This window comes from Notolabrus celidotus, chromosome 12 (genome assembly GCF_009762535.1).
Source record: "Notolabrus celidotus isolate fNotCel1 chromosome 12, fNotCel1.pri, whole genome shotgun sequence".
In the NCBI taxonomy this organism is placed as follows: Eukaryota; Metazoa; Chordata; class Actinopteri; order Labriformes; family Labridae; genus Notolabrus; species Notolabrus celidotus.
The window spans coordinates 22,077,113-22,104,812 of NC_048283.1; the positions used below are offsets into that span (position 1 = coordinate 22,077,113).

Genomic DNA, 27,700 nt, shown 5'->3' on the forward strand with positions numbered 1-27,700 from the left:
TTAACTTCCTGCTAATCTAGAAACAGACATAGGTAGAGCTAAGGGCCCATATGCACGTCAAGCCATTACACAAACAGGACCATTAAGGCTGATTTATACTTCTGCATCTCCCCTATGCAATTCTCCGCCGAAACGCATGAGGGTAGTGCGGTCTCTCTGATAGCCGGCCGCCTGCTTCCGGTCCCGCTACGATCTCTGTTTATTTTTCCACAGCAATTCAGAGCATGTTGTTAATCTACAGCTGATACATGTTGCTGTTTATCATACAGACATGATTACATGAAAAATAGAGAGGAAGAGATGAAATACACGGCCGATGTGCGGCCGATGCCCGGGATCCCGGAAGTGCTGTAATTGCGGGAAAGACAAAGCTGCTGAGCGGATTAATCACAGGGCTTGCGGTCCGCGTCAGCTCTACGGGGAGTTACATTCTGGAGGAGGTGCATGTCAGCTACGTGCGTAGGCCTCGGTGTAGGTACAGGAGCTACGCGGACCCCCGGCGTAGGGTACGCCGTTGATTCAACGCAGAAGTATAAATAAGCCTTTAGTCTTAACGTACCGTTATTGAACGGAGGAACTGCTGGAGACACACTCTAGTGGACACTGGAGGAACTGCAAGAGACACACTCTAGTGGACACTGGAGCAACTGCAGGAGACACAATGTAGTGGACACTGGAGGAACTGCAGGAGAAACACTCTAGTGGACACTGGAGGAACTACAGGAGAAATACTCTAGTGGACACTGGAGGAACTGCAGGTTTGACTCTTTAGCATTGGCTTCACTTTTTGACACCAGATTTCTGCTTATTTAACATCCTAATTGTTCAGACTCCAGTAATCCGCCTGATGACATCACTATGACACCATCAGGTCCCCACAGTGTTAGCAGATCTAACAGTAACATGGATGTGTCACATCGTCTAAATTCCTCTCTGACCTGACATGTTGAACTTTTCAGAGGCCAACTTTGTGCCAACACACTGAGGCTGTGTGCGTGCGGGGGGAGGGCCTTCCTCCTGGCTGAAGTGTCTGACTGTCTCTATTGCTGGAATTTTCCATGAGGGCAGTGTACACACAGACACACACACACAAACATAGACACACAACACACACATCATTGCTGACTAGGCTCAAATAGACCACTGTAAGTCCTGGGACACCCCCTCCCCCTGTCCCCCCGTCCTCACCTCCCAAAAAAAATAACGCACACTCTGTTGCCAGCCTCCTTGCCCCACATCAACGCCTCTCAGGACTTCCTGGCGCCCTACCAAATAAGGTTGATCTGATTGTGTGTGTGTGTGTGTGTGTGTGTGTGTGTGTGTGTGTGTGTGGGTGTGTGTGTATGTGTGCGTATGTGTGCGTATGTGTGCGTATGTGTGTGTGTGTGTGTGTGTATGTATGTGTGTGTGTGTGTGTGTGTGTGTGTGTGTGTGTGTGTGTGTATAAATAAACAGAGCTGCAGTGGGGGGTTAACAGGTTTATCTGCAGCTTTGAGGACCTGGACAATGTCAGCACTTGATATGTCCGGGACCAGTTGAAGCCAAGTTACAGAACAGTAACAGACCAGATACAGACCAGTTACAGACCAGTTACAGACCAGTTACAGACCAGTTGAAGCCAGGTTATAGACCAGTTACAGACCGGCTGAAGACCAGTTACAGACCAGTTATAAACCATGCCAGTTACAGACCAGTTATGGACCAGTTATAGACCAGTTACAGACCAGTTATACACCAGTTACAGACCAGGCAAGTTACAGACCAGTTACAGACCAGTTGAAGCCAAGTTATAGATCAGTTACAGACCGGCTAAAGACCATTTACAGGCCACTTACAGACCAGTTGAAGACCAATTACAGGCCAGTTATAAACCATGCCAGATATAGACCAGTTATAGACCAGTTATGGACCAGTAGAAGCCAAGTTACAGACCCGTTGCAGACCCGTTACAGACCAGTTACAGACCAGGCCAGTTACAGACCAGTTATGGACCAGTTATAGACCAGTTACAGACTGATTGATGCCCAGTTATAGACCAGTTATAAACCAGGCCAGTTATAGACCAATTTGTGGACCAGTTACAGACCAGTTGCAGACCAGTTATAGACCAGTTACAGTTACAAATTTTTATGTAATTCATGAGAAAGACAGTACTGGACAATGCACCTGCCTGTCGCTGTCCATCTTCGTCGGTGCTGAACCATTCATTAATCAATGCAGTAGACTGCTGTGTGCTCTCCTCGTTGCAGCTTAAACATTTGAACTCGACAAGCAACCTGTGGCTTTTTATGGGCTGTCTTGGATAAATAACTGAGAATTCGTGTTTTGTATTGATAAGCAGGGGAGAAAATATATCAGCTATTTTACAGTTGTGAATTTGACTATCAGAAGGGCCCCTTAATGGTGCTCCGCCCCCTTTGTGCTAAGAGTCTAGCTCCGCCCCTGCCTGCAAGCCATGGCCGGCTCTTATAGTTATTATCCTACATATCCTCATAACCAGTCAAAGTGAAGGCCAAGTTGTCCGTGTTAAATCTATCACATTCAAACTTATATTCACGGATCAAACTTCTGTCAGATAATATCAGAGAGAGGAGATCGCTGAAGGACGTGAGCTCTCTGTATTACTATCAATTAAAAATTGTGTGTCCTATAAACATGAAACACTACAGTGAGACCGTGCGTAATGATGAGTGATGGATGCTCTGGCACTGCTGACGGATATATGAACGCTGCAGCGACGTGAAGTTACTCGATATTAATATTTTTGTTTTTATATATTTTTGTGGCCCTCCTGCAGTAAGAAACAAACAATGAGTGCTCTCAGCTGTCTCACTCTCCTTCCTCTCTTCACCGGTTCACAGCTCGGTGATCTCTGATTGGTCAGCAGAGCTTTTAGTAAGTAACTCTGGATCGGGTCAGCTGTTCAGGTAAGAAGTGATACACCTTCATCATTAACCCCTTAATTATCCAGAATGTCTGCTCATCCAGCTTCACAGAGCTCAGGCAATCTCTCAGGTGATGAGAGCAAATAATCAGAGCTGAGACTGAGTGACGTTTGTTATGGACAGAGAGGTGTATGAGGTCAGGTGGTATCAGGTGAGGTCACAGCCGTGAAACAGAGAGAAGTGCTCAGGTGTGAGGATTCAGCACACACACACACACACACACACACACACACACACACACACACACACACACACACACACACACACACTTACTCTCTGCATGGTAGAAAGGCTGCATGTCCACCTTGTACACCTCCTTGGCGTAGTACTCCTCCTCACTGCGCTGCCGCTCGCACGTCGCCGCGCGCTCGTTGGCCTTCTCCTGCAGGAGGTCCCGCGTGCTGTTGTAGATGGCCACGAAATCCCGGGACACTTCCTCGGGGTCGGGATAGTCCTGCGGGGGGCTGCTTAGCTTCAACTTGCTCAAGATCTGACCCCGGATAGCCTCGATCCGCTTCTTCTTGAACTGCTCCATGTCCAGCGTGCTGCACGTGGACAGACTAAGCGCCACGGCGGCCAGGTCCAACGCGAGGAGCAGGGAGAGGAGGCACGGCTTCATCTTCCTGGTTATTATAAGCCTGGTGCACCGAGGTGAGCCAGAGATCAGCTGCAGAGGCGTTTCAGCACAAAGATTACTGTGGAGAACATTTACGCGCACGAGCCAATCGGCCCCCAAAATCCGTTAGCCCAGATCCTCCGGTCTGAGTGAGGTGAGCCCGAAAATCCATTAAAGACTGAGTTTAACACAGAGCCGAGACCCGGTCCCGAGGAAGGTCCGCTCGCGGTGCTCAAAGGTGCAGCAGAGGCGAGGAGCGCGCGGGCATCAGACGGTCTGAGGATGAACCAGGAGAAACCAGCTGATCCCACCTCAGTCTGGGCTCAGGTCTGTCAGAGCCCCGCGTGCTGATGAACCATGATTAAATCCTTCAGACTGATCAGAACTGGGTCAAGAACTGTTAGTAAACTTTGCACCTCAGTCCAGGTCTGAATGGTCTGATCCGGACGCGTTTATACCGGGTTAGACTTTGCTCAAAGTTGAATCCTCGGTGCGAACCCTTCGTCAGACTGAAGCAGCTCGGAGTCTTCCTCATAGGAGTCTTCCTCAAAGGAGTCTTCCTCATAGGACTCTTCCTCCTCACCCCATCCGGCGCGGCTCGGTTCGGCTGTGCGCGTGAAGGCGGATAGCACCGGTCACCTCGAGCAGATTATACCGGACTGAAGTTTCAGCACGAGCCCCTCCACACAGCCCTGCGGTCCTCAGACTGTGAGTGTGTGTCTGTGTGTTTGAGGGGGGGACTCGGACTCGATCAGACTCTGTGGTAAACAACAGCTCTCTGCGGGACCGAGCAGCAGCGGAAAGTGGACCGGAGAGCGTTCGAGAGCAGGGTCCTAAAGCCCTCCGTGTGTGTGTGTGTGCGTGTGTGTGTGTGTGTGTGTGTGTTTGTTTGCATAGCTGGTTTATTACAGTCACGTGACAGTATTAATAATAAGAATATGATGATGATGAGATTGCAGTTCTGTCTGTCAGAGGTCAAAGGTCAAACAGCTGTAGACAGTTACACAATGATCAGTCACAGGTGTGTAATCAGCAGGTGATAAATAATCAGGTATAGTAACAAACTGGTCTGCGTCAGACTGTAGCTGGACCTGAGCAGGGGACCTCTGACAGCAGGTACACCTGATGTTTGGAGCCCGAGGTTATATCATTAATTCTAACTTATCAGATCAATATTAACCTGATCAGTCGACCCAGTTTCTATGACCATGATCACACAAAGGGAGAGGACAGATCTGAGCTCTTACAGGACTTGAACTCAAGTCAGACTTGAGTCACAATTTTGATGACTTTTGACTCAATTTGACAATATCATCAAAGACTTGGAACTCGACTTGGTCTTTGGCATTAATGACTCGGGACTTGACTCGGACTTTAGTCTGATGACTTGAAAAAACTTGAGATTTTGAGCATTAGATGAGTTAAAATGACTGCACAACGTCTTCAGAATTCATTTGTTGTTGCACCGCTTAGCACTGATTATATCCTGAATGCTTTGTCAGCACTCTTTTTCTTTGAGATTAAGTTCTGTTGTTCGCACTGGTCTTATTTGAGTTTTCTACCTCTTTTAACAAAATGTCAATGTAAACACATAATGAAGACAATTTCCTCTTCTTCCCTGACTAAGTCTTTCACACTGGTTTTATTTTATTAAAAAAATAAAACAATTCAAAATGCATTCATTATATTTGTCAAATTCAAAAGATTGTTACATTGTTAAAATGGCATTACTTGTAAGGACTCGAAATTTTAAGCCTAAGACTTCGGACTTGACTCGACTTGTCTTGTCTCGAGACTTGGGATTAAAGACTTGAGATTTACATAATCTCACAAAAGTGAGTACACCCCCCCACATCTCTTCTAAAGATGATGCACAAGAAAGCCCGCAACCAGTTTGCTAAAGACAGCAGACTAAGCACATGGATTACTGGAAACATGTCTTGTGGTCTGATGAGACCAAGATAAACTTATTTGGTTCAGATGGTGTCAAGCGTGTGGCGGCGCCCAGGTAAGGAGTACAAAGACAAGTGTGTCTTGCCTACAGTCAAGCATGGTGGTGGGAGTGTCATGGTCTGGGTCTGCATAAGTGCTGCTGGCACTGGGAGCTACAGTTCATTGAGGGAACCATGAATGCCAACATGTACTGTGACATACTGAAGCAGAGCATGATCCCCTCCCTTCAAAAACTGGGCCACAGGGCAGTATTCCAACGTGATAATGACTCCAAACACACCTCCAAGACATCCACTGCCTTGCTAAAGAAGCTATGGGTAAAGGTGATGGAGTGGCCAAGCATGTCTCCAGTCCTTCATGTTGTCATGGAGGAGTTGAAAAGGATTCCAGTGGCAACCTGTGAAGCTCTGGTGAACTCCATGCCCAAGAGGGTTAAGCTGTGCTGGAAAATAATGGTGGCCACAGAAAATATTGACACTTTGGGCCCAATTTGGACATTTTCACTTAGGGGTGTACTCACTTTTGTTGCCAGCAGTTTAGACATTAATGGCTGTGTTGAGTTACTTTAAGGGGACAGTAAATTTACACTGTTATACAAGCTGTACACTGACTACTTTACATTGTATCAAAGTGTCATTTCTTCAGTGTTGTCCCATGAGAAGATATAATTAAATATTTGCAGAAATGTGAGGGGTGTACTCACTTTTGTGAGATACTGTACTTTCTCCCACCTCTGCTGTCAGGACAAGAGCTCACAGCTCTGTGCAGAAGAGAGGAGATGCTGACAGCTCATCTTCACAATCAGACACAAAACAAGAGCACACTGCTCAGAGCTGCAGAGCTTCATAGACACGTTTGATATCGTTGGTATGACATAATGAACTGGACCCTGAGACAGCACAGAGCTCATGATGAGCGTTTCATTCTTAGTGAGTCGAGCTCTCAGAGGACAAAGAAACAAAAGTAAACAGTTTCATAAACAGCTGACTGCAGGACCAAAACACATGGTGTAACAAATTCGTTAAGGTCAACCGTCAGCAGAAGCTCTGTCTCACTTGATGTGTTCAATAAAGGTAAATTAGTTAAGAGCTGTGCATCTATCACGATAAGACCAGTTACTCAAGTTTGTTCATGGAGCGTAATCCTGGATCTGATAAAAGAACAAACTGTAGCGCCCGGAATAAAGGTCATACCTGCTGTTTCTGGAGGTCTCTCAGAAGAGGACACTTTCATCTGTGCACAGATTACTAACCTAACCCTAACCCACTGCACATTATCCTGCTCACTGTACATTATCCTGCTCACTGTACATTATCCTGCTCACTGTACATTATCCTGCTCACTGTACAATTATCCTGCTCACTGCACATTATCCTGCTCACTGCACATTATCCTGCTCACTGCACATTATCCTGCTCACTGCACATTATCCTGCTCACTGTACAATTATCCTGCTCACTGCATATTATCCTGCTCACTGCACATTATCCTGCTCACTGTACAATTATCCTGCTCACTGCACATTATCCTGCTCACTGCACATTATACAAACGTACACACACATGCACACAGAAACATGAATCAGGTGTTTATTACAAACATTTATATTTACAGACTCCATCACATCTCCTAGCCTACAGACTGAAGTCAGACTGAAGGTTGGACTGAAGATCGGATTGAAGGTCAGACTGAAAGTCGAATTGAAGGTCAGACTGAGACCTGCTGAGGTCCATGAGGATTTATTTTAATAGAAACGAAAAAAACGTTCTTCTTCCTCTCCGAGCAATCAGCTGATCTTCATTACCTGACTCACACCTTAGCAGGTGTCTGCCTCCATCTTCTGCAGAGTTCATGTTCTCCACACTGTCCCTGAAGGCACCACAGCCTTTCACGCTGTGTCCGAGTCACTCTCCCCAGCCCCCCCTTCCTCCTCCTTCTCCTCTTCATCACTGTGTTTGTCCCAGTCCTTCATGGAGGCTCCCATCATGAAGTCGTCTCTGAGCACACTCCATGACGGCTTTTCATCCTCTGCAGGGGGAGGAGCCTGAATGAACGAACACACACACACACACACACAGTTACATTTTTAATTATGTCAGTTTGGTGATAAAAACTTAAAAATGTATTCAATCATTAAAGCTGGGGTTGGTAGTCAGATTTAGATATACTTTTTGTTATACTGGTTAAAATTATCTTTCTGTCCCGATGGCAATCAATACATAATGTGTTCTTAAAAAAAAAGTGAAAAAAAATGCTATCTACAGCTAGGGATGGGTACCGAATTCGGTACTTTTATAGGTACTGACCGAATTCCGTCGGTACTACCGAGTACCGATTCACGTAAAATCAAACGGTACCATGTTTCGGTACCTGAACGCATCCTTGTGACTTTGAGGGAGTGGAAGAGGAGGTGATTTTCCATACTTTGCCCTATAATAAAGTTCGAGACTGATCGGGTGGACGTCTCTGCTCTCTGCATCTGCGCGCCAAATGGAGCCTGCAGCTGACAGGCGCGCGCACTCACTGTGAGACAGAGCTGCAGGATTAAGTTGTTATCTTTTACAGTCTATGGTTGAGACGGAATCTCTCGCTCCGACTACCTGCCCTGTTTATAACCGTTCCTGTGTGTGTGAATGCCCAACAAGTAAGTTATGTGTCCTGTTCTTATAAAGAGACGGAGAACTGACTCTTCCCCGTCTGCAGGCGTTCCCGTGTGTTCATTGATAAACTCCCGAAAGAGCAATTAGACGCCACGAGCACGTGTCAGCTAATATATCTAATCACCTATAGAATCCTGTTTCTGTTCATTTCATGTTAAATAAAATAAATATGTTGAATTTTAAAAATTTAGATTTTATTATTAAACAAAATAACATTTATTACCAAATAAACACACAAAAGTACCGAAAATTGGTACCGTTTGGTACCGGTACCGAAACCCAGGTACCGGGTATCGGTACCGTATCGGTTCAAATATGAAAGGTACCCATCCCTATCTACAGCCGGAGTAAACCTGGGAAAACACCAACCAATCCCTGCCACCAGGAGCCAAACTATGAAACCAATCAAATCCTGTCCTGCCGTTCTGCCCACCTCCTGTGCGTACATTTCATGTTTGTTTGTGTTTGTAACTTTCACTATGATAACGTTTTGGTGTTTTCTTACTGCTGAGTTAGTTAAACGATGTGCTGAGGACTGGTTTTGAATCAGTCATGATCATATGGTCACGAATCAGCGGCGCTCATGCGTGCGAGCGGGGGCGTCGTTTTGGAAGAGCTCCGAGGGGAGGGGGGAGGGGTTAGACGGAGTCCTGAGGAAATGCTACATTCAAATTCATGCAAGTTTTCCATGACTACCAACCCTAGCTTTAAAGATAAAGATCATCTACAGAGAGATGAGTCAGGGAGGGACATGGTGTCAGATGATTGGTGAATTTTAATCAACACACAAAGTAGTACACATGCGTGCAGCTCAGTTTCATTTTGACGGATTCCTGATTTTGACTCCTTTACTTTTAGAGAGTGAACAATGTTTAAGAATCAAAGTCAGCCTGACGGGACTGCTGGGACATCGAGGCGTTTGAAGTGAACAGTCAGATGTGACGGATTCACCATTCCTCCTTCATCCAGAACGCAGCAGCACGTCTGGTCTTCAACCAGCATAAGACAGCTCATGTCACTCCCCTGCTCATTTCGCTACACTGGCTTCCAGTTGCAGCTCACATCAGATACAAAACTCTAATCATGACTTACAAAGCAGTCACCAAAACCGCTCCAGTTTACCTGGAACCCCTCATCCAGGTCTACTGCCCTTCTCGCCCGCTACGCTCAGCCTCTGAAAAGCGCCTAGTGCTTCCAGCACACAAGGCCTCAAAATCACTAGCTTGACTCTTCTCTTCTGTTGCCCCTAAATGGTGGAATGAATTGGCCAACTCCATTCGATCTGCAGAGTCCCTGTTTACTTTCAAAAGACAGCTAAAGACCCAGCTCTTTAGGAAGCACTATGCACTTAGCTAGACTGTTCTTCACTGTTGTCCCCAGTGGCAGATCATGTCGTCCAGCTACAATTGACTCACACTGTCCTGCTCTACTCAGGGAATCTGTGTTCAGCTCTTGAGTGACCCAGCACTTGGTACTTTGGTCATTATTGTGGTGATGTTAATTGTTGATGATGATAATGGAAGGTCTTCAATGGTTTGCTTGCTTCATTGTAGATGTTCCTTATTTTACAAAAAGAAAAATAATAATAAATAAATAAAATTAAATTCTTATTTACTTTTGTGCATTGCCTTTACACTGCTTGGCAGTACCTGCACCCAAATTGACTTGAAGCACTTTGATACCCGTACTGATCTTGTTTCCTCTTGTCTAGATCTTTGCTTGTGTTGTTCTTGTTCTCGTATGTACATCGCTTTGGATAAAAGCGTCTGCTAAATGACATTGTAACATCAAACATTACTCTGATCAGGATAGATCAATAAGAACCATCTAACCCATTATCAATAGCACTCTGTACATAAAAGCGATAAATGTACATTTATATTTTTATAGGTAGCTTTTAAAGTAATTTTTAATCAGAAATGCTGCCGAAGTTTTGTTGTATTTCTTTTTAAATTGGCAATAAAGTGCCTGTCTTATCCTTTCCTTTCCTTTCCTTTCCTCTCCTCTCCTTCAGGCCATAAAATTCTACCTGAGCTTTAATCCAGACAGATTTATGTTGCTGTCCAGAACTAAACTGCCATACTGATTCCACCAACCTCAGAACTGAGACCAGAGCCTTCACACAGCTGCGGTCTTTGACATTACACAGTCTGTGGCTCTGCATCATGAAGAGACAGTGACACCATGTGGTCACTCTGTGTAATGGCAGAATTAACATTGATGCTGATAGACTGAGACAACCATCAGCTCACACACATCACAGCTTTTTAAACACGGGGCTGCACTCACAGATTTCAGGCTCTAAAGGATTTACTGAGACCAGTCAGAGTCTGAAGACAGTCTGACAGAGCAGCAGCTCATCAGAGGGCAGTGTGTGTGTGTGTGTGATTGCAACATGTTACATGTCACAAAAGTGATCTAACAGCTGTGTGAAGCTCTCTCTCTCTGTAGGGGGAGGGAGCGCCGTCTAACCTAACAGCCTGGGTTCTCCCTGTGAGATAGCTAACCCCTCACCTGTATGATCTGAACTCAGGAGCTTTGAGAGCTTGGAGGAAGATGGTCGACTGTACGAAAGGCTTTGGAGGAGTCAATAAACAGAGACATCATGCTGATGGCCACCTGTGACGCCAGGTATCAATTCACGGGGGTTGGTGTTGAAGGATTCTGAAATACTGAAAATACAGTCAACTTACTTTGAAAAGCATAATTCTAACTAAGCATTTGAGGAAATATATTCACTATATTCACCAATTTGAAAAAGACTGTTAACATGTTTTTTAAAATAATCACAAAAATGGAACTTGCATACTAATTTGGAACACTGTGTAGTTCCCTCAACACTCCATCCTCTTCCAGGTGTGTCACAGCTATAATGCAGTTCATGTAAGAGTGCCGTGTGTATGGTCACTATAGAACCATAGGAGTGTGTAAGTCAGAGTAATTACTCTTATTCTAGGAGGAAGGGATGTGCGTGTTAGCGATTTAACTAATCGTCACCCTCGCTAGTCGGAACTAGATTTACTAGTTAGTTAAAGGAGTAGTTCATATTCTATTCTACTGGTCCATGGCAGCTTCTGTAGAACTTTGAAAATGGTGGGGGTACTTGAAATCTAGCTACCCAGCAGACCAATCACACAGCCTGTGGTCTGTATTGACTTGACACGTAGTTACATAAAGGAAACCTTTGTGGGCTTCTGCATGAATAGTTTCAATGTGAATGATGTATGCTGCGGCAAACATCCAAAACACAAGTATAAACCAGGTTTAAGAATACCAATCAGAGCCTGTCGGGTATCCATATCCATATCCTGTAGAAACATGTCTCCGTGACGTCACCCATCTGTTCCTGAAGCCATGTTTTGTAGCCGATCGTCGGCGGGTGCCATATAGGACATGCTGAACTCAACCTAACTTCTGACGAGCTAGTGTGAGGTAAAGAGGCGGGCCTTTAGCCTCTTCTCTAACAGCTTCAGTGTTCCCGCCTGTCAATCAAGTCAGCCACGCCCTTATTTGGGAAAAACTAGTAATCTTGATATCTTCTAAACTGCTGAGTTATGAAAAAGTTCACCCTGTACAGTGTGGGCCGATAGAGAAATGACCTATTCAGACCTAAACTGCTTTTTGAAGCAGGCTGTAAACATTCTGAAGAGTGGCCCTTTAAATGGGTGTGTATGTGCTCCAACATGGTGCACTCACATGATCCATGGTTTCAACAAGCAGAGACTGTTTACCTGCTGCAAGATGAATGCCATAGACACCGACTGTACTTACGAGTCTCAGGAATAAAAGTCACCTGTAACCTGTGTGAACTCACCTCGTCAGTCAAGTGTTGTCTTCTTGCTCCCCCCTCGCTACTCCTCAGCACGTCGATGAAATCTTTCTTAGAGACAGACGACAGCAGCTTGGCTTTCTTCCTCTCTGATCCTCCCACCTCCTTCACCTTCTCCTCCACCGTCCTCTGGTGTTTCCTCACTGCATTAAACAGCTGCACCACCCCCCTACACAAAGGTCAGAGGTCAGAGGTCACTCACCTGTCTGTCAGTGATGCTACAACTCCAATGGAGACAGGTGAACTCACCTGGTTGCCACTCTCTGCAGAGCTTTCTCTGTTTCTCTGTCCTTCACCACATCAGGTTTCTCTCTGCTCATCATCTCCCACGCTCGCTTCTTATCCACCTGAGCAGGTTAGATTACAGTGTCAGGTGTTAATATATCACAGATTAGATTACAGTCTGTCATGTGATAATCTATCACAGATTAGATTACAGTCTGTCATGTGATAATCTATCACAGATTAGATTACAGTCTGTCATGTGATAATCTATCACAGATTAGATTACAATCTGTGAGGTGTTAATCCATCAAAAATAAGATTACCGTCTGTCAGATGTCAATCCATCACAGATTAGATTACAGTGTCAGTTATTAATCCATCAAAAATAAGATTACCGTCTGTGAGGTGTTAATCCATTAAAAATAAGATTACCGTCTGTCAGATGTTAATCCATCGCAGATTAGATTACTGTCTGTCAGGTGTTAATCGGTCGCAGATTAGATTACAGTGTCAGGTGTAAATCTATCACAGATTAGATTACAGTCTGTCAGGTGTTAATCCGTCATAGATTAGATTACAGTATGTCAGATGTTAATCCATCATAGATTAGATTACAGTGTCCGGTGTAAATCTATCACAGATTAGATTACAGATTAAAGGGGAATACCTGTTTCTTCCTCTCCAGCTGCGCCTGCCTCTCTCTCTCCTTCACCTTCTCCAGCTCTTTGTTCTTCATCAGGATGCTGCTCTGAGCCTCAGGAGTCTTCTTTCCTAAGATCTTCGCCATCGCCTCCGCCCAGCCAGCGTTAGGGTTACCATCACCTTCATCATCACCTACACCCTCGCTATCTGCCTCTTCACCTCCATCCTCATCATCACCTCTGTCCTCCTGTCCTTCATCTTCATCCTCCGCCTCCTCTTCATCACTCCCTCCATCTTCATCTTCATCCTCCGCCTCCTCTTCATCACTCCCTCCATCTTCGTCTGTCTCCTCCTCCTCCTCTCCATCTTCGTCCTCCTCCTCTTCGTCTCCTCCGTCAGACTCCCTGAGGTCGTGGACCTGAGGTTGTGAGTTGTCTGCTGCAGAGAGGACATGATGGATCAGATATTGATTGTGTGAAATCATTTAATCCACCTAATGTTTATACTCTTTAATATGACACAAATGTTACAGCTTCTCTGTTCATGCTGTTTAGTAAACGGAACGATCAGACGCCTTCACCATGGCTAGTCAATGCCAGGATTACCAATCGATTAAATTGATTTCAAAAATTTCAGTGATTGTAATCAATGACCTGCTGAGAATCTGCATCGACAGCAAACGGGCCAAACAACAGAGTTAAAATCATGAAGAGAAGAAAACATGCTTTAAAGCAGGGGTGTCAACCATGTGGTGCGCAGGCCAAAACCGGCCAGCCAGAGGTTCAGATCCGGCCCACGGAACAACTTTGCAAAGTGAAAAAATTACAGAGACGACATTTACTGCAATTTTTCAATAAAATGAATGACTATTTCAAATTTTGTCCTCTGGGGGTTGCATAAAATCATAGAGCTGATGAAGTGCACCATTACGGCGCTTATTTTCCAGGACTTTTTTTCTCAAAGTGAGAAAATAGATGACTTGCTGTTTGCATAATCTGGTTGAGATTCATAAAGACTTTTTAGAGCACTATAAGAAGATCCCATAACTACTAACACTAGCACTGTATGTACAGCGTGTACATAGTGTGTATACATCTGTAATAGTTGTCATATTTTATTTTATTTTAATTCTATTTTATTTTATTGTATTTTATTTTACCTTTATCATTGCTATTATTATTGTTATTATATTTTTTAACTGTGTTAGTACATTGCTGTATTCCCCTGTCCCGTGTTATAAGCTGCTGTAACACAAGAATTTCCCCCAATGGGGAACCAATAAAGTATATCTTATCTTATCTTACACCCCTGTATACAACACTGTCCAGCAAGCAAACTGGTCATGCTGGAGCTGAGGGGTCCAAAATAATCAACTTTACCTTCTTCATTATTATAATCTATCTGTTCTTTTGCTGTAAACATTACACTCTGTGTCAGGGGAATGGGTAACCTGTGTGTTTGGTGTGTTCGCAGCAGGTTTCAGGGCTTCAAGAGTAAAATATTCTGCCCACTATGAGACACATCATGATGAAAAATACAACAGCTGCTTTTGTAGAAAGATAGTTCATCAAATGTGAACATTTTCAGAATGTACTTGTACTTTTTGCACTAAAACAATGGGGGGAAATTAGAGTTTTCGTTATTTATAGGTTATTATGTTATAATTTTACTGGTGCAGCCCACTTCAGATCAACTTGGGCTGTATGTGGCCCCTTAAGTGAAATGAGTTTGACGCCTCTGTTTTAAATCATTTCAGCCCTTCAAACAGCAGAGATCGATCAGCTGATTATCGGTGAAATAATCGATTAAAATCCGCGATTTCTTCCTAACTTCTGCTTCCTTCACTATGTTCCTGTGAGCTGAGACAGACTTGAACTCTTCATCCTCCTCTTCATGGAGCTCTGGCTGCTGTTTGATGAACAGGGCTATGCTAAGCTAACCTTAGAAACCTAACAAGTTAGCAAACAGCGTTAGCTTTCTGTACAAACAGCGTTCATCGTCAGATTCAATAACCAGCAGCTGTTTTATAAAAACAAGTGAACATCAGTGAAATGTATAAAATAACTTACCAGTTATCTGCACGTGTGTTTTCATCACAGCAGCCATCATGGAGTCACATGGAAATCATTCCGAAGCGGAAAAAGACCACAATGAAGGTTCCGCTCTTCCGTTTCATCTTCTTCTCGGGTTTTTATCTTAATTTTATAGTAGTATAGTCCATGGTTTTTATTGGCGGTTGGCAAACCAGCTTATAGGTGCATTACCGCCACCTACTGGTATGGAGTGTGGACCGGGAACTATTAACTAGCTTCTCTAAGAAATAATAATAATAATAATAATAATAATAATAATAATAATAATAATAATAATAATGATAATAATAATAATAATAATAATAATAATAATAATTATTATTATTATTATTATTATTATTATTATTATTATTATTAATAATAAAAATAAATAAACAAAGAAATACAAAGAAATAACAAAAATAATTAGTAATACTATCAAAACTAAATCCTCCGTACCAACTTAGTTCTATTCAAAACCTTAAACAAAAATCTATAGCAACCATCCATTGACTTGCTTTGTAAAATATCAAATATGTTCAATGTTATCTTGTTCTCTCTCGGCCTCCTTTTATCTTCTTTCCGTATCACACCTTTGACAGTTCATGACTACATGTTCCACTATTTCTTCTTTTGTACAAAAGTCACATATTCCTGTTCGATGTTATCTTATTCTGACTCCACAGCTATTCAATCTCGAGTGACCAAAACGTAGTCTCGATATTATTATTTCCTCTCTACGTGATCTGAAGGTCATGTCAGTGTTCCATCTTCTTCTTCTTCTTCTTCTTCTTCTTCTTCTTCTTCTTCTTCTTCTTCTTCTTCTTCCACTTCTTCTTCTTCGTCTTCTTCTCTTTGGATTACTGGTGGTCAGAAAACATCTTAAGGTGCAGTATCGCCACATACTGGACTGGAGTGTGGAACATGAGTTTTGGCAGGAAACAAACAAACAAATAAACAAAACTATAATTTCAAGATTAAGTCCTGGTCATGTCCGGTTCTGAGTGGGGTGAATAGTCTGGTCCTCTGTGCTGCTGCCCTGTAGCTCTGCTGCCCACATGTGTCTGGATGCTGTATAGATAGATAGATATAATAGCTTTAGCTTGTGTCTTGGTAAGACGTGCTGTTCTGTTTCCTGAGATGTCTCTGTGTTTTTCATTCCGTCCTTTGGACCTTCACTTGCAGGAACCTGAGGGAGGAGATCTCGTGTCCCGATGGAGCGGCAGTTGGATCACATTATAAATTATGTCCTGACTGCAGGATGGTTTTACAAATCTCACACTAGCAGGAGCTGACTATCAGAGGTGATCATGATAGTTTGTTCTGACTTATTTTACCCACTGCAGGGCTGAAATTATTCATTGTTGATTAATAATTGATTATTAACTGATCGGTTCTGTGTACTGAAGGGCAACCTGATCATCAGGTTCTGCTGTGCCATAATGTGGGATGTAAAGGCAGCAGCGGAGTGTCTGGTTCTTTTGATCCATCTGTAAATAAACTGTGTAGATGTTGTTCATGTGTTCCTGTGTTCGTCTGTGGAATCACTTCAGGTGTACACATTAATATTTGTGCAGACTGGTGTAGACGGATCACTCATTTCCCCGGAGGTCTGGCTGAATGTGATGCTGTTTGACATCTTTTTATGTGACTTCGACCTGCTGTCTGTGCCGGCTCCTCACTGGTTGATTTGTTGTGTTCCCAGCACTCTTGTTAAAGTGCCTTGGTGTGATCTGTCCCTACACATTAACCCAACAGGACAACATTAGCTGTACCCTTTCCATTACCAGCCTCAGCTTCAGCTAATATAGCAGACAACAAGATGTTTTAAAGGCTCCACTGAAGGTAGGATGGAAGGCCTGTTGACAGTTGAAGCAGGAATGCTGCCACTCCACGAGGAGCAGGGTTCCTGATCCAGATAAGAACCTGCAGGACCATTCAAACCAGTCAGGTGTCTGTGTGTCAGGTGTGTGTGGCCTGACACGGTTGCTCTCATATAAACAGACACACACACATGTGACACTCACTCACACAGCGTCCACCGAGGAGCAGGTCTGCACAGAGCCAGACTCTCAAGGACTCATCAGGATTAACAGAGCACCATGAGACGCAGCAGACCGGGTGAGTTCTTTAAACCCAGTCTGTGTGTGTGTGTGTGTGTGTGTGTCTCTGTTTGTGTGACTGTGTGTGTGTGTTTATGTGTGTAATTTTCTCTGTGTGTGTGTGTGTGTGTGTGTGCCCGCGTGTGTGTGTGTCTGTGTGTGTATGACTGTGTGTGTCTTTGTGTGTAAGAGAGAGCATGTGTTTGTGTGTGTGTGTGTGTTTTTGTTTGTGTGTCTATGTGTGTGTGTGTGTTTGTGTGTGTGTCTGTGTGTGTGTGTCTGTGTGTGAGTGTATGTGTGTGTGTGTGTGTGTGTGTGTGTGTGTGTGTGTGTGTGTGTGTGTGTGTGTGTGTGTTTGTGTGTGTGTCTCTGTGTGTGTGTCTCTGTGTGTGTGTGGGTGTGTGTGTGTGTGAGAACAGATGAGAATCAGAGCGCTCTGTTAGACCTGATGTACCGGTCTGTCCTCACTCTGCGATTAGTCCTGGTCTCTATGCTGGCTCCCCACACAGCGCCCCCTGCAGGCCGTGGTGTGTCAGGGTTGAGTCTGATTTATACTTTTGCGTCGAATTGATGGCGTAGCCTACACTGGGGATCCGAGTAGTTCCCTTACCTACGCAGAGGCCTGTGCACGCAGTTGACTAGCACCTCCTCGAAAATATAACTACACGTAGTATCAATGCGGACTGCAAGACCTGTGATTGGTCCGCTCGGCGGAATTGTATTTCCTACATTTAAAGCACAGGCACATGCCGCACATCGGCCGTGTGTTTCATTTCCCCCTCCCTAATCTTTTTTCAGCTGTAGATTAACATTACAGGCTCTGAATAGCTGTCGAAAAGTAAACAGAGATCATAGCCGGGCCTGAAGCATGCGACCGACTTAGAGAGACCACAATGCCCTCAAGCATTTCGGCGGAGAAATGCTGCGCGACACAGACACATCGACGCAGAAATATGTAGTGCTCATGTCCACTTCAGCCCCTGTTGCGTAAGGGAGACGCAGAAGTATAAATCAGCCTTCAGTCCTGGTCTCTGTGCTGGCTCCCCACACAGCGCACCCTGCAGGCCCTGGTGTGTTAGGGCTAGTCCCAGTCGCTGTGCTGCTCCCCCCACAGCACCCCCCGCAGGCCGTGGTGTGTTAGGGTTAGTCCTGGTTTCTGTGCTGCCCCCCCACACACATCGCCCCCTGCAGGTGCTGAAGGTGTTTGTCTCATAAAGTCTCTCGGTGGAATTTAAAACCTGACAGTTTTCAGACTGAGTCAAAGGTCGACTGAGTTCTGACCCCTCAGGTGTAGCTGCTCTGGGAACTCTAACCCTAACCCTATCGCTGTGAGCAGGAGTTTCTAAAGTCCTGTTGGTGTGGCTGCCGCCTCAGGGATAAGCCTCAGGGATCAGCCTTAGGGATCAGCTTCAGGGATCAGCTTCAGGGATCAGCCTCAGGGATCAGCTTCAGGGATCAGCATCAGGGATCAACATCAGGGATCAGCCCCAGGGAATAGCCTCAGTGACCAGCCCCAGGGAATAGCCTCAGGGAACAGCTTCAGGGGTCAGCCTCAGGGATCAGCTTCAGGGATCAGCATCAGGGATCAACATCAGGGATCAGCCCCAGGGAATAGCCTCAGTGACCAGCCCCAGGGAATAGCCTCAGGGAACAGCTTCAGGGGTCAGCCTCAGGGATCAGCCCCTGGGATCAGCCTCAGGGATCAGCTTCAGGGGTCAGCCTAAGGGATCAGCCCCAAGTGTAAACAGGTGTGTTCTTGTTCCAGGAGCCGGGAGTCCGTCTGTGGAGGCCGCCGTGGGCTTTGCACTAGGAGCAGTGGGAGGCTGCATACTGGGGGCCACAGAGGGACCAGTGGACAGAGTCCTGTCCCTGCTGACTGCAGCGGGGCCCCTGAAACCTTTGATGGAGGAGGTGAGGACGGTCGGGGCCCTAGGTCTAGGGACCCTGGTCGGAGCCACCGCTCTCAGCATGGCGATGACCTCACTGGTGGCTGGCGTGATCTTGGCTGCGCTCATAGCATCAGTGCTTGTGGTCTCCAGGAGCTGCCTACCCTCCCAAGCTGACTCTGCTGGTCTGTGGGTGTCTGCAGGACTTGCTGGGGCCATTGGGACCACCATCAGTGGAGCCTCACTGGGGGTCGCCATCGAATGGATAGTGAATATGTATGGCATGGTGGGCCTACTGTGGGGGCTGAGCGTGTTCACGGCACTCAAACCGCCCATCAACCTGCTGTTCAAGACGCTGTGGGGCGGGGAGGCCTGCTGCAAGCTGGGGTCCACAGTCTGGACCACAGAGAGAGAGCAGGACCAGATCTTAGAGGCCCAGCTGAGACAGAGAGAGGCGGAGCTTATGGAGCAGAAGATCCTGAGCCTGGAGAAAGGGGGCGGGGCAGAGGCAGAGCTAAAGGAGAAGTGGGCGGCTGAGCGTCGTCAAAGAGAGGAGAGAGAGAGGAAGAAGAGGGAGATGGAGGAGGCAGAGATGGAGCAGAGGACCATCCAGGACTGGATCAACACAGTGGTGGTCAAACACGTGGACTTCCTGGCATTCTCTGGCATCCCGATGACAGTAATTGCCGTGGTAACCACAGGTTTTGGGGTGCTGGGATACGGCGGTCACCAGCTCGTGTTCATCGTACTCCTGGCTCTGGTCGCAGTCATCGCCTGCCTGCTCATGAAGTCCTCTGACTTTAATTTCTGGATGCTGGTGGGCTGTATGGGAATGATCGCCACTTTCGTCATCGCCATGCTCACACTGCACGCCGGTCAGGTGGTGGTTACCAAGGCGATGAAAATGCAGGAAGCAGGAACGGCTCAGTCCAGAGAGAACATCAGCGTTCGGATGAACCGGCAGTCGTCATTGGAGGCTCTGAATGCCGCTGTGTTCGTGGCCCGGCTGTGTCAGCTGAGTCTGGGGGCGACAGTGGGCGGGGCTCTGGTGCGGCAGGCTGCAGGGGAGGTCAGGGTTATAGTGGGGGCAGCAGCTATAGCGGGGGCGTTACTGGCTGGTGTTGAGGTTTTAGGCCCGGTGCTGGGAGAGGGCGGGAGGGCGGGGGCTCTGCTGGGGGTGGTAGGTTCAGCGGGGATGTCTGTGGGGGGTGCTGCAGCGGTGGCGGGGCGGTGGTCCTCATGGTTAGGGACTCTCGGAACTGTGTCAGGATTGGTCCTGGGGGCTCTGGGGGCGGGACAATGGCACCTGGTCAACATCGGACTGCAGCTCCCTGCAGCGTACGTGTTCGCCATGACCAACCCATTCTAACAAAACGTCACACACACACGCACACACACACACACACACACACACACAGACACACACAGACAGACAGACACACACACACACACACACACACACACACACACACACACACACACACACACACACACACACACTTCCTGGAAATCCTTCTGGTGCTCATGTGATCTCTGATGTCATCAATAAAGTGTTTTTATTCTGCTTCAGTTTGTGTCTTTGATCTTAAAGAAGTTGTGTCAGTAAACTGTGTTAGATCAATCAATCGATACATTTCTGGAGTCAGTCCGGGCTCTCTGATCGTCTCTTCCTTGATCCTCGTCTCTGATCCTGAAAGAAGTCGTGTCAGTAAACTGCGTGAGATCAATCAATCGATATATTTCTGGAGTCAGTCCGTGCTCTCAGGTTGTCTCTTCCTTGATCCTCGTCTCTGATCCTGAAAGAAGTCGTGTCAGTAAACTGCGTGAGATCAATCAATCGATATATTTCTGGAGTCAGTTCGTGCTCTCAGGTTGTCTCTTCCTTGATCCTCGTCTCTGATCTGGTGCTGGACAGGAACACAGTAAATATGCTTCAGTCTGTTTTCTTCGGACATTACTTGAGTATTAATTTTGGGTAAACTTCTGACATTTCTCTGGATGCTCTCCTTACTCTCTTCGTTCACTCTGAAGTTAGCTGGTGAATTTCCTTTTCTAAAATCTGATCCCTGAAACAGTGAACTGCATTCCTGGAGCTTGCCTGTGGTTAGGAGATGTTTTTAAAGAAAGTACTCCTGAACTTTAACTCCAGTCTTAATCTGACTGAGCAGCTATTACTTGAGTCCTGAATGAAGTCCATTCTCCCTCCTGTCCTCCATGTGGGCTTGTTTTAGACTCGGAGTGTCTGTTCTGTTTAGATTCTCTCCCCCGTATTGGAACATTGTCCTCAGAGGAGTTTAACAGAGACATGGGAAGTTCTCAGCGCTGTATTCTCTTCCTCTAAAGATGAGTTTGTGTTGGTTTACACTCTCACTGAACACAGGAGGGTTTAACACCCTCAGCATCATGTGATCAGCAGACTGACACAGAATGTGGTTTAACCTGAATGTAACTGGACACCTGAACCTGCAGCTCCTGATAAACACACAGAGGCACAGCAAGAAGAAACATCCATATTCAACCTGATCTGGTCAGTAGAGGGCGCTATGGCCCCACCACTCTCCATAAGAAGAACGTCAGACCATTACTGAAAGAGATTCTTTAAAACAAGTTTGAAGTATATGAAAGGTTATTATGGGATGGAGATGAATATTTCATATCTAGTGAGTGAAATCAATGATCTGGATTAAAGATGTTCTACTGGTGGTCCAGAGTTCATGGCTCCCTCCTTCACTCTCATTAGAGACATTCACTCTTCAACACAGGGAATGGGAGCTGCTGGGTTTGTAATGCAGTTTAGGATGGATGTAAAGCATGATGTCTGCATCACATCTGTCATGAGAAGATAACACTTTATTTATCCTTGGGGGAAACTCGGTTGTGCAGAAGAACACAGACATATTAGCAATAGCAATACAAGAAGAAGAATAAAATACAAATAAAATAAATAAAACAAGCAGACTCCACTAGGAGTAAGGTAAGGACCCTTTAGTGGAGTCCTGTCCTCAGAGGACAGAGGAAGTCATGGGGGCTGTCAGCAGTGTCCAGGCTCCTGGTCCTGGTCTCTGTGACCTGTGCCCTTGATGATGGGCTGCTGAGGATGCCCCCTATGGGCTGGATGGCGTCGGAACGTTTCCGCTGTGACACAGACTGCACAGACGACCCGAAAAACTGCATTAAGTAACGTCAGCTTATTAAAACTCGTCCGCACAGGGACTGAGAGGATTCATGTCCAACAAGACAAGTACAGCTGAGACACTCAGGTCTCAGGTCTCACACTGTGAGACTGCAGACTGAGGAGGACCTGAGGTTAAAGCTGCAGACGGTCTTCAGGTCACTGTAAGAGCAGGGACTGATGTCTTCAGTGTATGTGAGTAGGGTCAGCAGAACACACACAGACAGGCGTTATCTTCAGTAAACTAAAAACAGCTGATCGCTCTGTGAGACGATCAAGTGTGTCAGACTCATGAACTCATGACCTTTCAGGTTTATCCTGCTGCTGTGGCTCCATCTGGAATTCATCACATTTACCCTTCACACACCTGAGACAGATGCTCCAAGAGGCAGGTGTCTACTCTTTATTCACTACACATTATTTTGTCCTCGAACCACCGACATGTGGATTCTTCTGCAGGAGTGATGTGAGGAAATAACAGCTTCGATTGTTCTGAATTTAGAGGATGAACTCACACTTGCTCAGCTCTACATTATTACCTAAGCCTCTGATGGAGGAATCACAGAAAGTTAAAAATTAATGAAACACAAAGGCCAGAGCACACAGAACACAAAGAGTAGCTTTTATAAAGTAGTTCATGAATGACAGAAGCTGCTTTTCCACTGCAGGACTGTCCCATGGTCCAGGAACCTTTAGAGATAACCAATGTGTCTCCAACACAGGGTACAGGGTCTCCATAAAGTTCCAGGAACATTATGGATGGAGACAGCAGAAGGAAGAACCGACAGCTGAACCCAGGCTCTAAGGACCAACAGATACACCCTGCACTTACATTTTCAATCTGACCTTTCTCCTTCCTGCCTGACCTGAATTATCAGCCAAATACTCCTGAACACCTGGACAGCTGTGGAAACAACCTTATAGTTCCTGGGACAAAAAGTTCTGCTATCTAAACACTGTGGTTCTGTCCAGTGTCCACAGTGAGGTGCTGTTCAGAGACCTGGCTGACCGTTTGTCTGAGGACGGATGGAGAGAGCTGGGATACGAATACGTGATCACAGACGACTGCTGGATGTCCAAACAGAGACGAGGAGAGGACGCTGCAGCCCGATCCATCCAGGTCAGAAATATACGACAAAAAGAGTCTATACAGCTTTATATAGACTATATACTCCACTCAGAGTATATATAATACAGCTTTATATAGACTATATACTCCACTCAGAGTGTATATATAATACAGCCTTATATAGACTCCATACTCCACTCAGAGTGTATATATAATACAGCCTTATATAGACATAGTACAACATTGATAACAAGTACAACATTTATACCATATATAACAAGTACAACATTGATAACAAGTAAAACAAATATAACAATACAACATACACTGTATAACACATATAACAAGTTAAACATATATAACGGACGGACGGACGGACAGACGGACAGACAGATAGACAGACAGACAGACAGACTATTTGTCTGTGATTTATATGAAACAAATTCCAAAAAGGCTAAGAGGCCCCGCCCCTAACCCTCCCTTCATTTAACCCTTAACCTGCTGTAAACAGGTGAGTTATATATAAATCCAGCTGTACAGTCATGAATAGATAATTGAGCTATAGTGACCCAAAGTATCTTTGGACCAGGCTGTAAACATGTTTATTTCTGCTGTAGCATTTTAACATAGGGCTCTATGGGGACTGACTCACTGCAGGAGACACACTCTGGACGCTGGAGGAACTGCAGTGTATGGGGTTCATAATATTGACCTGAGGGTTTCTATTGGTAGACCACCCAACTGTAATGTCCCTAAGATCAAAAATACAGAACCTTGTGAATCTGGTGAAATAGTTGCTAAAATAAGACATTAGTAAAGGACAAGTTAAGAAACAAAGTAGGAGTGTAAAATAATGTCATCACTGACAGCAGCACTGGCAGTGATGATGATATAAACACTTACAAAGCACCAGGTAGTGATGGTGGGAGAGCGTTTGTCATCAAACAGACCTGCACCTGGAAATAATGAAGTGTAACAACGCACAGAGAGTTAATGGCTTCAATCATGGATCAGTCTCAGTGTGGACCAGGCTCGCTCTCAGATGGCACTGTGGGCCATCATGGCGTCTCCCCTCACCATTTCCAATGACCTCAGAGACCTGGACCCAGGCATGAGGGCCGTGCTGCAGAACAAGGTGGCCATCGCTATCAACCAGGAACCTGCAGACTTCCAGGGACGCCACCTATTGTGGGAGCCGTCATTGTGTTCCTCAGTCTGTTTAACCACACTTTAACCCTGTATGTGTCACACAGGAGGATAGTGGGATCCAGGTGTTCTGGAGGCTTCTGTCCCACTCTAACAGCGCTCTGGTCTTCCTTAGTCAGAGGACAGACATGTCTTACCTGTACCACACTTGTCTGTCAAAACTCAGACATAAGGCTGGAAACTACCAGGTGTGATCTTCCTCTGTGGTTTTAAAGTGGACTTATATTACACTGAAATCCATGTCTTACTGAAACGTGGCCACAGGGGGGGCGCTCTTCAGTCAGATACCGAGGTGTGTATCTGTAACAGTATCTGACTGTTTGAATTCGAAGCTTGATCTGTAAGACAACTGGACTGGTAGAAAATCTTGAGCACGTTTCACCTCTCTGCCGAAAGGCTTCTTCAGTGCTGACCAGACTGGGGAAGAGCTAGAAAATATAGGCCTCTAACAGTTGTGGGTGTGTCCAGGTAGCCAGGTAATAAAGGGTCCTTAGCCTAGTTCCTGGTGTTTTTTTTACCTACCTCCTGACAGTCTTTCAAAACCTCCTGACAGTCGTTCAGTACCTCCTGGCAGTCGTACGTCTAGTTCCTGACAGTCGTTAGGGTGATGGGTCAGCTCTGAGTCGTAAGAGTCACACTTGTTTTGACAGATAATTCAAGACAGCTTTGTACGTTGGAGACAAGTGGTGTCTTAGGCCACCACTTCTGTTAAGAGAAGGGTGTTCAAGTTTAACATAGATGGCTTCCTTGAACCCTCTTTCATACCAACGCTCTTCTCTGTCCAGGGACTGAACCTTTCTGTCTTCAAAGGAGTATCCCTTGTCCTTTAGGTGCAGATCTACAGCTGAGTCTTGGCCTGAGTAGCTGACTCTTCTGTGATTGGCCATGCATCTGTTGAGGGGTTGTTTTGTTTCACCAATGTACAGTTCCCTGCAGACTCTGCATTGGTGAAACAAAACAACCCAGCCTCCCTCTAACTAAGTCACTGCTCTGGATCCCTCTCAGTAAATCACTGCTCTGGATCCCTCCTAATAAGACATCGCCCTCGATCCCTCTCAGTAAGTCTCTGCTCTGGATCCCTCCGAGTAAGAAATCCCCCTCGATCCCTCTCAGTAAGACATTGCCCTCGATCCCTCTCAGTAAGTCACTCCTCTGGATCCCTCTCACGAAGACACTGCTCTGGATCCCTCTCAGTAAGGCAACACTCTGGATCCCTCTCAGTAGGACTACACCCCAGATCCCTCTCAGTAAGACAATGTTCTGGATCCCTCTCAGTTGTACAACCCTCTGGATCCCTCTCAGTAAGACAATGCACTGGACCCTCTCAGTAAGACAATGCTCTGGATCCCTCTTAGTTAAACAACGCTCTGGATCCCTCTCAGTAAGACACCGCTCTGGATCCCTTTCAGTAAGACACCGCTCTGGATCCCTCTCAGTAAGACACCACTCCAGATCCCTCTCAGTAAAACAATGCTCTGGACCCTCTCAGTAAGAAGACGCCCTGGACCCCTCTTAGTTAAACAACGCTCTGGATCCCTCTTAGTAAGACACCACTCTGGATCCCTTTCAGTAAGACGACGCCCCGGATCCCTCTTAGTTATACAATGCTCTGGATCCCTTTCAGTAAGACACCACTCTGGATCCCTCTCAGTAAGACACTGCTCCGGATCCCTCACAGTAAGACAATGCTCTGGACTCTCTCAGTAAGACAATGCTCTGGATCCCTCTTAGTTAAACAACGCTCTGGATCCCTCTCAGTAAGACACGGCTCTGGATCCCTTTCAGTAAGACACCACTCCGGATCCCTCTCAGTAAGACACCGCTCTGGATCCCTCTCAGTAAGACACCACTCCGGATCCCTCTCAGTAAGACACCGCTCTGGATCCCTTTCAGTAAGAAGACGCCCTGGACCCCTCTTAGTTAAACAACGCTCTGGATCCCTCTCAGTAAGACACCACTCTGGATCCCTCTCAGTAAGACACTGCTCCGGATCCCTCTCAGTAAGACAATGCTCTGGACCCTCTCAGTAAGACGACACCCTGGATCCCTCTTAGTTATACAATGCTCTGGATCCCTTTCAGTTAGACACCACTCTGGATCCCTCTCAGTAAGACACTGCTCTGGATCCCTCTCAGTAAGACAATGCTCTGGACTCTCTCAGTAAGATGACACCCTGGATCTCTATCAGTAAGACACTGCTCCGGATCCCTCTCAGTAAGACAATGCTCTGGACCCTCTCAGTAAGATACCGCTCTGGATCCCTTTCAGTAAGACAATGCTCTGGACCCTCTCAGTAAGATACCGCTCTGGATCCCTCTTAGTTAAACAACGCTCTGGATCCCTCTCAGTAAGACACCACTCTGGATCCCTCTTAGTTAAACAACGCTCTGGATCCCTCTCAGTAAGAAACCCCTCTGGATCCCTCTCAGTAAGACACCCCTCTGGATGCCTCTTAGTAAGACAATGCTCTGGATCCCTCTCAGTAAGACACTGCTCCGGATCCCTCTCAGTAAGACAATGCTCTGGATCCCTCTCAGTAAGACACCGCTCTGGATCCCTTTCAGTAAGACAACGCTCTGGATCCCTCTCAGTAAGACACTCCTCTGGATCCCTCTCAGTAAGACACCGCTTCGGATCCCTCTCAGTAAGACACCGCTCTGGATCCCTCTCAGTAAGACACAGCTCCGGATCCCTCTTAGAACCTCCCTGAAGGAGAGAAAGAAACATATTCAGAGTCAATAGAGTTCTGTGATTTCAAAGAAGGTGCTTCCTTTAGAAAAAGAACAGGCCAGTCCCTGTCTCTCCCTGTCTCTCCCTGTCTCTCCCTGTCTCTCCCTGTCTCTCCCTGTCTCTCCCTTTCATTCCTTCTCCCTCTCTTCCTCCATTCTCCCTCTCTCTTCATGCCTCTCTCTCTCTCTCTCTCTCTCTCTCTCTCTCTCTCTCTCTCTCTCTCTCTCTCTCTCTCTCTCTCTCTCTCTCTCTCTCTCTAATCTTGGCCTGACTCTTGGTCTGATGGAGGATCTGGTTCTGTAGAGGAAGTGGTCCATGTCCGCCCCCGTCTTTCCCACACAGCCCCTCTCTGGTGGGCCCGGGTCAGCGTGGGTCAGCGCCCCTCTGCCAGCTGCCATCGCTCACGGATGAGTCCACAGAGAGACTCTGAGAGTCCATTACGTGTCGTTCAGATGTGAGCGCCGCCTCACAGTGAGGACGCTCTTTCTGTAGCTTGTTAATCTGGATTACCTTGGTGCAGATTTCTCCCAGCATGCCTCAGTCTCAGCCTGACCACGTTCAGTCTGTCCTTTATGGAGCTATACTCACAGGAG

General features: G+C 46.1%; 2 protein-coding genes across 3 annotated transcripts in view; both read right to left on the reverse strand.

Moving 5' to 3' along the window:
• tgfb2 (transforming growth factor, beta 2) overlaps positions 1-4,310 on the reverse strand; it is a 21,972-nt gene extending 17,662 nt beyond the window's left edge. The window contains exon 1 of the mRNA XM_034698609.1: positions 3,219-4,310. Coding sequence (XP_034554500.1) covers positions 3,219-3,564 — 346 coding nt within the window. The 5' untranslated portion in view covers positions 3,565-4,310. The remainder of the gene's footprint in view (positions 1-3,218) is intronic.
• A 2,777-nt stretch (positions 4,311-7,087) lies between these two features.
• rrp15 (ribosomal RNA processing 15 homolog) lies at positions 7,088-15,072 on the reverse strand. 2 transcript variants are annotated; one of them, XR_004633395.1, is made up of 6 exons: positions 14,940-15,072; positions 12,896-13,308; positions 12,253-12,350; positions 11,989-12,172; positions 10,689-10,846; positions 7,454-7,558 (listed from the first exon to the last, which is right to left on the reverse strand). XR_004633395.1 is itself a non-coding variant. In XM_034698595.1 (5 exons), exons 1-5 carry the CDS (start codon positions 14,977-14,979, stop codon positions 7,403-7,405), a joined length of 891 nt encoding a protein of 296 aa, XP_034554486.1. In that variant the 5' UTR covers positions 14,980-15,072; the 3' UTR covers positions 7,088-7,402. The 2 variants fall into 2 exon arrangements, 1 of the variants encoding a protein (XP_034554486.1); XM_034698595.1 differs by lacking the exon at positions 10,689-10,846 and having other exon boundaries at positions 7,088-7,558.
• Between the last annotated feature and the right edge of the window lie 12,628 nt (positions 15,073-27,700).

Excerpts from the sequence above, each read along its gene's own strand:
- rrp15 (XM_034698595.1), bottom strand. The coding sequence starts at position 14,979 with ATGATGGCTGCTGTGATGAAAACACACGTGCAGATAACTG. Across the intron at positions 13,309-14,939 it reads AACACACGTGCAGATAACTG|CAGACAACTCACAACCTCAG; the intron begins GTAAGTTATTTT and ends TCCTCTCTGCAG. Across the intron at positions 12,173-12,252 it reads CTGCAGAGAGTGGCAACCAG|GGGGGTGGTGCAGCTGTTTA; the intron begins GTGAGTTCACCT and ends ACCTTTGTGTAG.